At 35.9% G+C, this 12,823-nt stretch overlaps 1 protein-coding gene across 1 annotated transcript; it reads left to right on the top strand.

Moving 5' to 3' along the window:
• The first annotated feature begins 304 nt into the window (after positions 1–304).
• On the top strand, positions 305–1,778 carry LOC120080556. Its single transcript, XM_039035254.1, has 5 exons — positions 305–567; positions 647–730; positions 959–1,108; positions 1,247–1,444; positions 1,559–1,778. The coding sequence occupies exons 1-5, from the start codon at positions 337–339 to the stop codon at positions 1,661–1,663; spliced, it is 768 nt and encodes a 255-aa protein (XP_038891182.1). The 5' UTR covers positions 305–336; the 3' UTR covers positions 1,664–1,778.
• Positions 1,779–12,823: the final 11,045 nt, after the last annotated feature.

Genomic DNA, 12,823 nt, shown 5'->3' with positions numbered 1-12,823 from the left:
AAAAGGACTAAATTCTAACCTTCTTCAAATCATAAAGACTAAATTTACAAGTACCGTTAAGTTAATTAATGCAAGTAACCTCATGTTATTAGAGATGTGACTTTGTTTATCAAACTATAATTAAAAACAAAAAACGTGAACTTTTTATATTCCCTTCAACTTCAACATTCAGGATTTTAAAATTAAATTAACAAGAAATTAAATATAAATGGCATCATTATTATTTCTATGGACAACTAGCACGCACATTTTTGTATTTAATGCCAAACTTGTCTTAACAGAGGCTTTTAAAAATAACACAAAAGTTGAAGAGATAAGTAGTTTTGAAAGAGAGGCATGATGCTGTGTTTAAGAACACTGGCATTATGTAATTTGCAAGTTGAAAATGGTGTTCTTTTGCAAAGAGAAAGCAGCAGAAGCAGTTTGAATTTGAAGAAGCAGAAAATTAAGAGGTGGAAGTGCTTTGCAGTGTCCAAAACACAAAAAGTATATCATCATCATCATCATAATTTGTTATCTGTTTCTTTGACATTTTTCAGTGATTTACCACTTTATGACTCTCCAGGGGTAATAATTCTTTCTTTCATTTTACCCTCCTCTGATCAAATTTTTTCAAAAGAAAATTGATATAATTTCTTTGACCTAGAAAGCTTCATTTGATGAATACTTGGAAGATAAACCCAGATTGGTCAAAGCAACATTTCCTGGAAAAATTCAACAGCTCAACCAGGTTTATTTTGATCTTTTTCATCATCTTTCTTCAACTTCTACTACTTCATTCCCATTCAATTCAAAGACTTTTCATTTCCCATTTGGTGTTTTGTTCTAATTAATTCCATTCAATTCAAAGACTCTTATTTTTTGTTCTAATTAATTCCATTAAGCTTTTTGGGCTGATTTTTTTGTTAATAAACACGTGTAGTTTTAATTTTTTTTTTTCTTCTATATTTTGAATCAGGAAGAATGGAGAATTGAGATGCCAAAAATTGAGTTGTTGTTCCTCAAGATATGGCCAACTGTTGATATAAAAATAACATGCAAAACCAATGGAGAAGCTTATCCATCTGATGTTCCCCATTATATAACTAAAGTTCTTCTACTTGAAATGGTAAATTTAACCTTTTCTCTTGTTCAAAACCACTCACAAAAACATGCCTTTTGTTTCAATGTGATTTTAATCCTTTTGAACATCACTTTCAAACACAAACTGAGGATTATTACTCCAATGTTTTTTTTTTTTGGATAGACAAACTGGGAGATCAATGGAATCCATAAAGACTACAGGCCATCTTACGCCAATGTTTGTTCTAGAGGAGCTATTTACAGTGAAAAGATTGGAACAAGAAGCCATCTTAAGTTTAAACTCCTAATCAACCTCAGTTTTCTTGTTCCATACGTTCTGAATTTCGTTTCGAATGACGTTTTACAGAGCATCGTCAAAACGGTAAACACGCCATGGAAATTATTGTTATCTTTTTTCAACCGAAAATTAAGTTAAAATTACTCTTCATTGATTTTATACATATATAAGTTTGATAAAAGGTTTCCTAATGAACAGGCTTTGAAGGCAATGATTGAGGACTTGAAGCATAAATCTATACATAAATTAGTTGAGGATTATAATGAGTTTAGGAAAGAGAACAAAACTAATTATATATATTGAGCACATCAAAATGATTCAATTGCTTTGTTCAGTGAAAAAGTTTGGGCTTCTCTCCTTGGTCAAGAATATCATAAGGGATATACTTTATAATATGATATTAAATTTTCGTCAACAGGTCGATATTTTCAATAATATTTCTACATGTTTATGTCGAATCAATAAAACATAAAAATAAACAATAAAACATCGGTGGTATAAATATATTATTAATAATAAACATGTTAATTTATTTAAAAAAACATACCACGTTTGTTTACTAATTTAAATATCTTTTTTCTTTTTTGTATTTATTAATTTTTTATTTATATTTCTGTTTGTTATTTTCATCAACATCTACATTTTAAACGTTAGCCGATAGTTCATGTACTAAAAGTAACCAATATCTTTGCACAACTATACAATTGTGCTTACAAATTTTGGACAAACAAAATTTATAGACATAATTGTCTTCTTAATGTAAAAGTCCTAATTTTTCGTCATGTTCGCATAACTCGGTGATAATTAACATTTATTTCTTTTTTTAACGTTGAATGTTTGAAGGGTCATATCTTCCTCCTCTTAGCAAAGCCTTGTTAGACCTTTGGTCCTTCTGTCAAGTTTGCTATTAATTTTGAATGGAAAGCTCACGTGGTGTCTATCTTTATTAAAAATATATTTTTTTTCTAAAATTTTAAAAGAAAAATATAAATTTTAAAATGAACTTAAAAAAAACTTTTTTTTTTCAATTTTCTTAAATAATATTATTTTAATAAATAATAACAAAAATAGAGGGGCATGCAGCCGCACCGTTGTCAAGTTTTTCTACTACATGCCATCGTCGATTTTTCTGCTACCTGCCTCGAATTGCAAATTTATTTATTTTTTCAACATTATTAAAATCATTTTTTCAAAACTACCCTATACTTGTAATTTCTTTTTAAAAATACATTATTCTTAAACTTAACCTTTTTTTTCCTCTTTCCCTCTCTTCCCTTTCCCTATTGCTTTCCATCAACTTCTTCCTCATATCGCTGGCCACCCAAGTGAGACTTCATATTATCTTAGTGCAAATGCATTCGTTAGGGAATGAAAAACATCCATATTATATAAATGATGATAATTATGACAATATTGATGGAATCGTCCCAAAAGCTTTAGCATGAAACTTCATTCACTAATATTAGAAAATGTAACTATGAATTTGTATTATAGAGAAAAAAATTACGCATAATGATCAAAATTACCAATTTTTTAAAATTACATGAACAAAAATGATATTTTGAAAGAACGAACCTTTTGAAATTATATGGACAAAAACAAAAAGAAAAAAAATGAAAAGTTTGTGGATCAAAATGATATAATCTAAACTTAGCTTCTTTTTTCCTTCAATATATTACAACTTAATATATTGGCTCCAAAGCACATTTTTTGGGTGGCCGATTGACTTGAGCATTACTTAGTAATCTTCCCACTTACTATTTATCAACCTAATTTCTTGCACCGATGTCCTTGAAGCTGTTGAGAAGTTAATGAAAGACTTTCTGTGGAAATGCACTGAGAAAGGTGGTGATCTACACCTTGTCAGATGAGATATTGTTTCATTACCTAAAGACAAAGGTGGTCTTGGCACCCAAATGATAAAGATTACATACATATCTCTCCTTAGCAAATGGATTTGGAGGTATTTAACTAAAATAGACAACTTATGGAAGAAATTCAGGAAATTGCCAAAAATAAAACAAAGTTTGGGGGCTAAAAAGAGTTATGGGATGAGTTTTAAATTTAGTGACTTTTTGGACAAATGAGGTTATGAAAGGTCGAAATTGCCCCTCGGTAGAAAAAGCCCTAAATTTGAGCTTTTCATCATGATTCAGCCTCTCTCGCGTGCTTCTTCCTAGTACCCACACTTGCTGCAACTACGACAATGGACGACGACTTCGTCTTCAAACAACGAAAACAAGAGAAGCATAAGCTACAAACGTGATAATATGAAAATTCGGCTAATATGAAAGTGTAAACCCCGAACTTAGATTCCCTAGATAAGCATGTTTAGCCAAGGGATGTTATATTACATATTTATTAAGTAGAAATTCATGTTGTTTATAGGGATTATGAAGGAAGGGAAGGAAATATATTAAATGAAGAAACTCAATCATTAGTTTGGCTGGAGGCACTAAGTGTGGGGTGACGTGGCAATCTACTCTTTGAACTTAGGAAACGACATAAAGATTAAAAGGAAAGTAAAACTTCAAAAGTATAGTTTCGGCAATTGACAAGAGAAAATTTAGCGAAGTCGGTGCCATTTGAGAGCTGGGAAAATCTAGTTTTCAAGGTTGTCCTGCTGGAGAAAGATTGCAAGAGGAGAAGAACAAAAGTGGAGAATTTGCAGAAGAGGCAGAACCACTAATTAATCAGGGCCTGAGGTGAAGTTTGGAAGTTCCAAGCTAAACTATAAGGAATTCTAGCTGAAATTTTAAGATAAGGAAGTTAACTCGAATATAAATAAGTTTGTAGAAGGAAGTTTCTTGAAAAGAGCTCTGGATTTTGAGTTATGAATTTTTGAAGTTATAATAGGGAATTGGTGCATAAGCAGACAGCTGCGTGTGAAGAACAACAAGCAGTTCATTGTGGAGAATTATAGCGAGATTTGGGCATGAGGATCTCGCTTATAAAGGAAATCTCACTGATTTTGTTAGGAGGATCTCGCTCTAGAGGGAAATTTTGCTAGGAATTGAGGTGAATGTCGCTAAGAATTTCACAGGAAAAGCTTGATCTCGCTCTAGAGGATCTCGCTGGTATCGCTCTAGAGGATCTCGCTTGCATCACTCTAGAGGATCTCGCTAGCATTGCTTAGAGGGATCTCGCTGACCTCGCTCTGGGGGATCTCGCTAGTAAAGCTGTCTGTATTGATGGAAGTTCCTTTAATAAATGAATTATTTGAGTTTAATCGGGAATTATATCTTTTCAGGCCAAGAAGAGCTAGGGGAAACGTATAAACCAATAAGTGCCTGACGAATGGTGAGTGACTAAGTAAACTTAAGGTTTCCAATACTCATGCATATATGATTAAGTAAAGCACAGTGACATTAATGATGTATTTATACTTCCTCAAGCAACAAATGGTTGGAGAATAACTTAATGCATGTTTCCCGGCTTGTATGTGTGTAACACATGCCAAGGTATGTCATGTAACTATTACAAAAGCTATATTTCTGATTTTGATATATGCTTCTTAGAGGAAGGCTATGAGAGAATGAATTCTTGTGTAAATTAGTGGCAATGGAACAACTCTTGTGTAAATACTAGGCAATGGAACTTAATTTGATGTTACAAGATACGCATTTGATACCGAAGGACGTTGAGAAGTTATCTAACCAATTAGGTACCGAAGGACATTTGAGAAGGTACCTGGCCAATTTGATACTGAAGGACATTTAAGAAGGTATCTGGCCAATTTAATACCGAAGAACATATGAGAAGGTATCATAGTAGCTCGATACTGAAGGACAAATTTGAGAAGGTATTTGAGCGGAAGTACCTAAAATATGATGGTACTTGGTGTGGCCATGTGCACGTAGGCGATTATGAATGAAAGACCGAAGTATGGGTCTCTTGGTCGGTAATAAACATTTGGGAGCTAGAGCGTTTAGGCTCGTTCTCAACTAGGGAATAATAATGTTTAATGATGTCTAAGAATGGTTTACAGTTACATATAGAGACAATTGCTTGAGTTTACTTATTGGTATATTTACATGTTTATAGTGATGCTATGCTTGTTGCTTTACGATTCTATAGTCACTCACTGAGCTTTTAGCTCACAGAATTTCTATGTTTTCCCTTTTCAGGTAGAGGTCAGTTTCCTCAAGGTTGATCCTGCTGCTGCTTGCCACCAAAAGACTCGACTTATTAAAAGACTTAGGTTGATGATCTATTTATGTACACATATTTTGTGAGGGACTAGGGCTTCTGTAGGAATGTTTGGGCCACCTTTGAATATATATTTTTTTTTCTATAAAAGTAATGTCTTGGCAGTATGGATGTATTTATGTAATCTTTGTAGAACCTTAAGGGAGGTTAGCTGTTTGCGTATATTACTAATGAGATGAATAGGTTGGTATTTAAATTAGAAGGCTTGGGTGATGAGTGCTGGCAGTAGGGCTAGTAACTACCACGGCCATATCATGTTTCAGAATAAAAGGGTAATTTGAGAGGGGGTGTGACAGAAAGAAAGTAAAACTATTTGAGTGATGGAACTTTTTATTGAAGAGAGAAAGAATAAAGTATGGACACTAATACTCGATCTTCTATTGATTTCTTTCTCAACCTTTTTTTTTGGAAAAGATTAGAATACCGCTATATATAGTCTCACAAAATGTCTCCCTAAATTCATTCAATAAATAACTAATAAAAGAAAATGAAAGAGATTACAATAACTAAGACAAAATTTCAAAAGTTGCAGTAATTCTTGACCCTTCACTACTCAAACTGCCATAACTTTTCATAGAAAATACCAAACACTTGAAACTTAAACCATCAGAAAGAACACATCCGGGGCATCAAAATCTATAGGTCACACACTTAATTTGAACTTTGTTTGACCTTCCAAATGCCTTCTAAAAACCGTCCAAAAACCTGACAATTTGAGTTTAATGCTCAACAAACTCCTCCTTTAAACTCAAATCTTTCAAGTCCTTCATTCCGATCATCTTTTTCAAATTTTCAAATAAAGCTGTTGGTAGGCTTTGTAAAAATATCAGCTACTTGGTCATGACTTCAAACGTGAATCATTTTCACTTCTCCATTCTTTACATGTTCTCTAATAAAATGAACCGAGCGTCAATGTGCTTACTCCTTTCATGATGGATTGGATTCTTTGCTAACTCAATGGCTGATTTATTGGCAACTTGTATTTTGATTGCCTCATACTATTATAGATTTAATTCACACAGTAAGTTTCTTAGCCAAATTGTGTGACACACACACACCAAGATGCTGCCATATATTCTGCTTCACATGTTGTCAAAGTTACGATTGGCTGCTTTTTTAAGAGCCATGTGAATGTTGTATTCCTCATGTAGAACACATATCCTCCAGTGCTTTTTCTATCATCTATATCTCTGTACCAATCACTGTTAGAGTATCCTATCAACTTTTATTCACTCGTCCTTGTGTAGAGAAGCCCAAGTGATTCCATCCCTCGAATGTACCGAAGAATTCGTTTAATGGCCTTGAGGTGCGAGAGCCTTGGATCCTCCATGTATCGACTTACTACACCAAATTATATGCAATATCCGATCTTGTGCATGTGAGATATCGTAGACTCCCTACCAAACTATGGTATTCACATGCATTTACTTGATCTCTTCCCTCAAATCTAGAGAGTTTTGTGCCAAGCTCCATTGGTGTTGCTACAGGCTTGCTTCTTCCATCTTATTTCTTTTCTGCATGACCTTCGTATATGCTTCCTGTGAAACAAAAATTCCAAAGTTTTCTTGTCTAATTTCAAGACCAAGAAAGTATTTCACCAATCCTAAGTCTATCATTTCAAACTCCCGCATCATAGCATCTTTAAAGTCCACAACCAAGTTTTTATTGCTCCCCATGAAAATAAGATCATCAACATAAATGGCAACGATAAGTAGATTACCTTCTTTTTTTCTTTACGTATAATGCATACTCATATAGGCATTATATGAACTTGTTCTTCTTGAAGTAAGTATCATTTCAAGTGTTCCTACTCGAGGTACTTGCTTTAACCCATAGAGCGCCTTCTTTAGTTTCAATACTTTATTTTCCTTTCCAAATTTCATGTATCCAAGGGGTTGCTCCATATAAACTTCTTCTTCAAGAACTCCATTTGAAAATTCTGATTTTACATCCATTTGATAGATAGTCCACTTGAATTGTACAGCTAGAGATAAAAAAAGTCGAATTGTCTCCATTGTTGCAACTGGAGAAAAAAACTTCGTCATAATCGATTCCTATTTTTTGTCTGTAACCTTTTGCAACTAAACGTGCCTTGTACCTTTTAATCTCACCTTGGGCATTCTTCTTCTTGTATACCCATTTTACACCAATGGGTCTATATCCATCACTCAATTCCACTAAATCCCAAGTTTTGTTTCTTTCGATTGCTTCTATCTCTTCATCCATTGCGACTTTCCACTTCTTGTCTCTTATGGCTTCTTCAAAAACAATGTTCTCCGAGTTTGCTTAAGCAAACTAGGTGTATTTCATCGATTGAGTCATATAGATCTCGTAGACTCTGCATCCTAGGTTGACTTGGCTCTTCCACTTCGTCAGATATTTGAGAAGTCATTGGAGTGTTTATTGGTGCAATTCTCAATGACTCTCCTTGTAATGCCTTCTTTTGATTCTTCCAGTCTTATGTGCTTTCTTCATTCACTTGAACGTCGCGACTTACATTCACCTTCTTTTTAATTGGATCGAATAATTTATAAGCCTTCGTCTTCTCGTCATACCTAATAAACACATATTCCTTACTCTTATCATTGAGTTTGGTTCTTCTTTGGTCTGGTACTTGCGCATAGACCACACTACCAAACACTTTAAGGTGTAAGACGGTTGGTTTATGACCACTCCAAGCCTCTTGTAGTGTTTGATTCGCCAATTTTGTATATAGACATCGGTTTTGCACATACACAGCACATTATACTGCTTTTGCCCATAATTTTTTGGCATGTCTTTACTCTTCAACATTGATCGAACCATATCAAGAATCGTTCGATTTTTCCTTTCTACAACGCCATTTTGCTGAGGTGAATATGGTGCAGTAAAAAATCTTTTGATACCTTGTTTCTTACAATAATTTGTGAAAGCAGTTGATATGTATTCTCCACCTCTATCTGACCATAAAGTCTTGATGTAAAGATTGGCTGTCTTTTCTACCATCACCTTGAACTTCTTGAATACTCCAAATGATTTTGATTTTTCCTCCAAAAAATAAACCCAAGTCTTTCTTGTATAGTCATAAAAAAAGGCAATAAAATACCTTTTCTCACAGAAAGATTTTGGAGTGATTAGGCCACATATGTCTATGTGTATCAACTCAAGAGGTCCCTTTCAACAATATTCTACTTTCTTTTGGAAAGTCGTCCTTGCTAGTTAGCCAAGTACACAACCTTCACAAAATTTCTTGGTGTAATCCATTTTTGGTAGCCCATGGACCGTGTCCTTCTTTGCTAACTCTTTTAGTTCGTCGTAGTGTAAGTGTCCAAACCGTAAGTGCCATAAGAATTCTTTTTTCTCCATGTTGACTTGTAAACACCTCTCTTGTACATTCTTCGAGTTGAGTTTGAACATCCGATTCTTCCCCATCTCAACGTGTGTGAGCACCCGATCATTTCTGTCCTTCAAGTGCAACATTCAATCTTTCATGAAGATTGAACATCCTTTCTCCAATAACTACCCCATAGAATATTACTCTTCAAGTCAAGTACATAGTAAACCTCCTCCATAGTATCTTCATTTCCATTCCTTTGGGAAAAACGTATTTTTCCTCGACCTTTAACTTAAACCTTTGATTCATCTTCAAAAGACACATATCCATCTTCTATCTCTTGCATATCAACAAAAAGATGTTTGTGCCCACACATATGGTTGCTTGCACCGGTGTCAAGATACCACACCATGTCACTGTCCGGAGTGATACCTTCATGGGCCATCATGAGAACACCATCATCTTTGGTCTCATCTTCTGCAACTAAGTTCGCGTTTTCTTCCACCTTCTTCTCGGCATAGTAATCTTTTGCGTAGTGTCCATATTTTCTACAATTGTAACACTCGACATTTGGACAATTTGAGCGACCACCTCTTCCACGACCTCTGCCTCGTCCACGCCAATTTAGTTGGCTTGTTTCTTCTTTGTCTTCATTGTTGTTTCCACGATTGCGACCTCTATCGCGACCGAAACTACGACCACCACGACCACGTCCTCTTCCTCGGTTGTGTTGCACATACATTGTCTTATCTTCTTTGATGGTCATCTTTGTTTGTAAGGCCTCCTCCAAGACCTCTTGTTTCCTTTTCTTCTTTCTTTGTTCATGTGCTTCAAAGAAACCTGCAAGATCATCAATAGTCATTTCTTCCAAATTCTTTGATTCCTTGATAACACATACCACATTCTCAAAATCATTTGTCAATGATCGAATGATTTTCTCCACAACCCTGGCATCTTCAAGAGTTTCTCTATTGTGTTTAAGTTGGTTCACCACCATTTGAACCTGGGTGATATAGTCAGATACTCCTTCTGACTCCTTCATTTCATTATTTCCAATTTGCCTCGAAAAGTTTCGAGCCGCACTTGTCTGACTCGATCAACACCCTTGAAAACCTTCTCTAGTGTGTCCCACACTTCCTTCGATGTCTATGCTCCTACAATTTTCTCGAAACCCGACTCATCCATAGCTTGGAACATGAGATAGAGAGCGGTTTTGTCTTTCATGTCATCTCTTTTATTGCCTTCAATTGGTTTGTTGTCAGATTTGCAATTGGAGCTTCCTCTTCAAGACCTTCTTAGACTACTTCCCATGCATCTTGAGCACCGAGCAAGGCACGCATTTGAATACTCCAATTGTCATAGCTTATCTTGGTGAGTCGTGATAACTGCATCTATCCCAAAATTGTGCTCCCATGGTTCGACATAGCTCTGATACCAAGTTGGAAAAAAAAAACTATTTGAGTGGTAGAGCTTTTTATTGAAGAGAGAGAGAATAAAGTATGGACACTAATACTCAATCTTCAATTGATTTTTTTCTCAACCTTTTTCTTGGCAAAGATTACAATACCACTATATATAGTATCACAAAGTGTCTCCCTAAATTCCTTCAATAAATCACTAATAAAAGAAAATGAAAGAGATTACAATAATTAAGACAGAATTTCAAAAGTTGCAGTAATTTTTTATCCTTTATTACTCAAATTGCCATAACTTTCCATAGAAAATACCAAATGACATGAGACTTAAACCATCAGAAAGTACACATACAGGGCATCAAAACCCATAAGTCATTATTTAATTTGGATATCGTTTGACCTTCCAAATACCTACTAAAAACCGCCTAAAAACCTGATAATTTAAGTTTAATGCTAAAAAAAATTTCCCCTCGGTAGAAAAAGCCCTAAGTTTGAGCTTTTCATCATGATTCAGCCTCTCTCGTGTGCTTCTTCCTAGTACCCACACCTACTGTGACTTCGAAAATGGACGACGACTTCGTCTTCGAACAACGACAATAAGAGAAGCATAAGCTACGTGACAAGGATAAATGTCCAGCCTACTCAGGTGGATGACGAGGTGCCACAAGGAAGCTGAGCTCATCCTCCTTGCCACCGTGGCTTTTCTCTCTTCATAACAAATTAGTTGCAACGATCATCCTTCTCCTTGCAAGAAAATATTCTTTATTCATTTTGTCCATATTCTCTCCATTGTGTGTATAAAAGGGGAACCCCCTGTACAGTGTAAAGTGTGTGGAACAGTAAAAAAGGAATTAATTCCTTTGGCCATCGTTATCTTTTTTCTTCCTTCTTTGTCTATTTTTCTAGTTTTCTGACTTTGTATTAGAGCCACAGTGAACATAAAACCATGGTGAACACAGTAACTGTCCCCTCTGTCGCGCTTCCTGGAGCTACCAACAACGGCAACATCACAGGCCCTCTGCTAAATCAGCTGTTGAATCAAGTGACATCCATTAAAATGGATAGATCAAACTTTCTTTTATGGCAAAATCTTGCCTGGCCTATCCTCAGAAGTTATCGATTAGAAGGATACTTAACAGGAGAAAATCCATGTCCCAATCGATTCATCACTAAGCAAATCAATGAACACTCAGGCAAAAGCTCAAGCTCCGATCTAGCTGCAACAGTGACGTCTGAAATTGAGCTACAACCAAATCCAGCCTATGATGCATGGATTGTCGTTGACCAGCTTCTGCTAGGATGGCTTTACAACTCAATGACGCAAGAAATAACAACTCAGGTAATGGGTTTTCAAACCGCCAAGTACTTGTGGGAAGTTGTCCAAGAACTAGTCGGAATACAATCAAGGGCTGAAACAGACTATCTCAAAAGGCTATTTCAACAAACACGCAAAAGGGCCCTTAAAATGAGTGAGTACTTGACCTTGATGAAATGGTATACTGACGGCCTTACTCTTACAGGTTCTCTGGTCTTTCCTCTTGATTTTATTTCGCAGGTGTTGTTTGGACTAGACGAAGAGTACAATCCCGTGGTAGTAGCAGTCCAAAGCAAAGACACAATTCGATGGTCTGATCTACAATCCAACCTCCTATCGTATGAAAAACGGCTTGAGTATCAACTTTCAATTAAGACGGGGATCACTGAAATGTCCAATATTTCCCTCTCTTCCAATCCAGCCTTTGTGAATGTTGTACAAGGTAGCCCTCGCACATATGCAAACTCCTATCGCAATCCTCAAGGAAACTCTCAGCCCTCAAACTTCAGAGGAGGGGGAGGCCGAAACAGAGGAAGGGCTCGTTGAAACAATGCCTCAACAAGCAGGCCAACATGTCAAACCTGCTGGAAAATTGGCCACACCGCTGATATCTGCTTCTTCCATTACAACAAAGAAATCAACAATCCCCAACAAACACACACTAGAGTTGAGTCCAGCCAACTTCCGCCCACTTGAAATCAAGAACAGAGCAACTCAACATTGCTCACCCACTTTGGTATTGCTCCCCTGAAACCGTTGCTGATCCCAATTGGTACGTTGACAGTAGAGCTTCAACTCATGTAACAAGCAATCCTACCTTCCTCAATTCACCCACCACCTACACAGGTATAGATAAAGTCATTATAGGCAATGGTACTCCACTCAATATATCCCAATGTAGATCCTCAACCCTACTCACTAACTCTAGTGTTCTTTCTCTCCTTAACATATTCTATGTTTCTGAAATAGCTAAAAATTTGGTGAGTGTTTCTAAGCTAAAAAAAGACAATAACATCCTTGTTGAATTTCATGCTGATTTTTGTGTGGTTAAGGACAAGGAATCGGGGGTGGCACTTCTGAAAGGCAAGCTTAATGATGGACTTTATCAGTTGGACAACGTCAACTCATTGATAAATAATGCGCTCACCAGATCAAGGTTACTAGGTGCTAGCTCGACCACTCAGTCCTCCCTATCATCTTCTTTACATGTC

The sequence above is a fragment of the Benincasa hispida genome, chromosome 6, assembly GCF_009727055.1.
Source record: "Benincasa hispida cultivar B227 chromosome 6, ASM972705v1, whole genome shotgun sequence".
NCBI lineage: Eukaryota > Viridiplantae > Streptophyta > Magnoliopsida > Cucurbitales > Cucurbitaceae > Benincasa > Benincasa hispida.
Note: the sequence above shows the minus strand (reverse complement) of the source record. Positions and strands in the feature narration are given on the sequence as shown.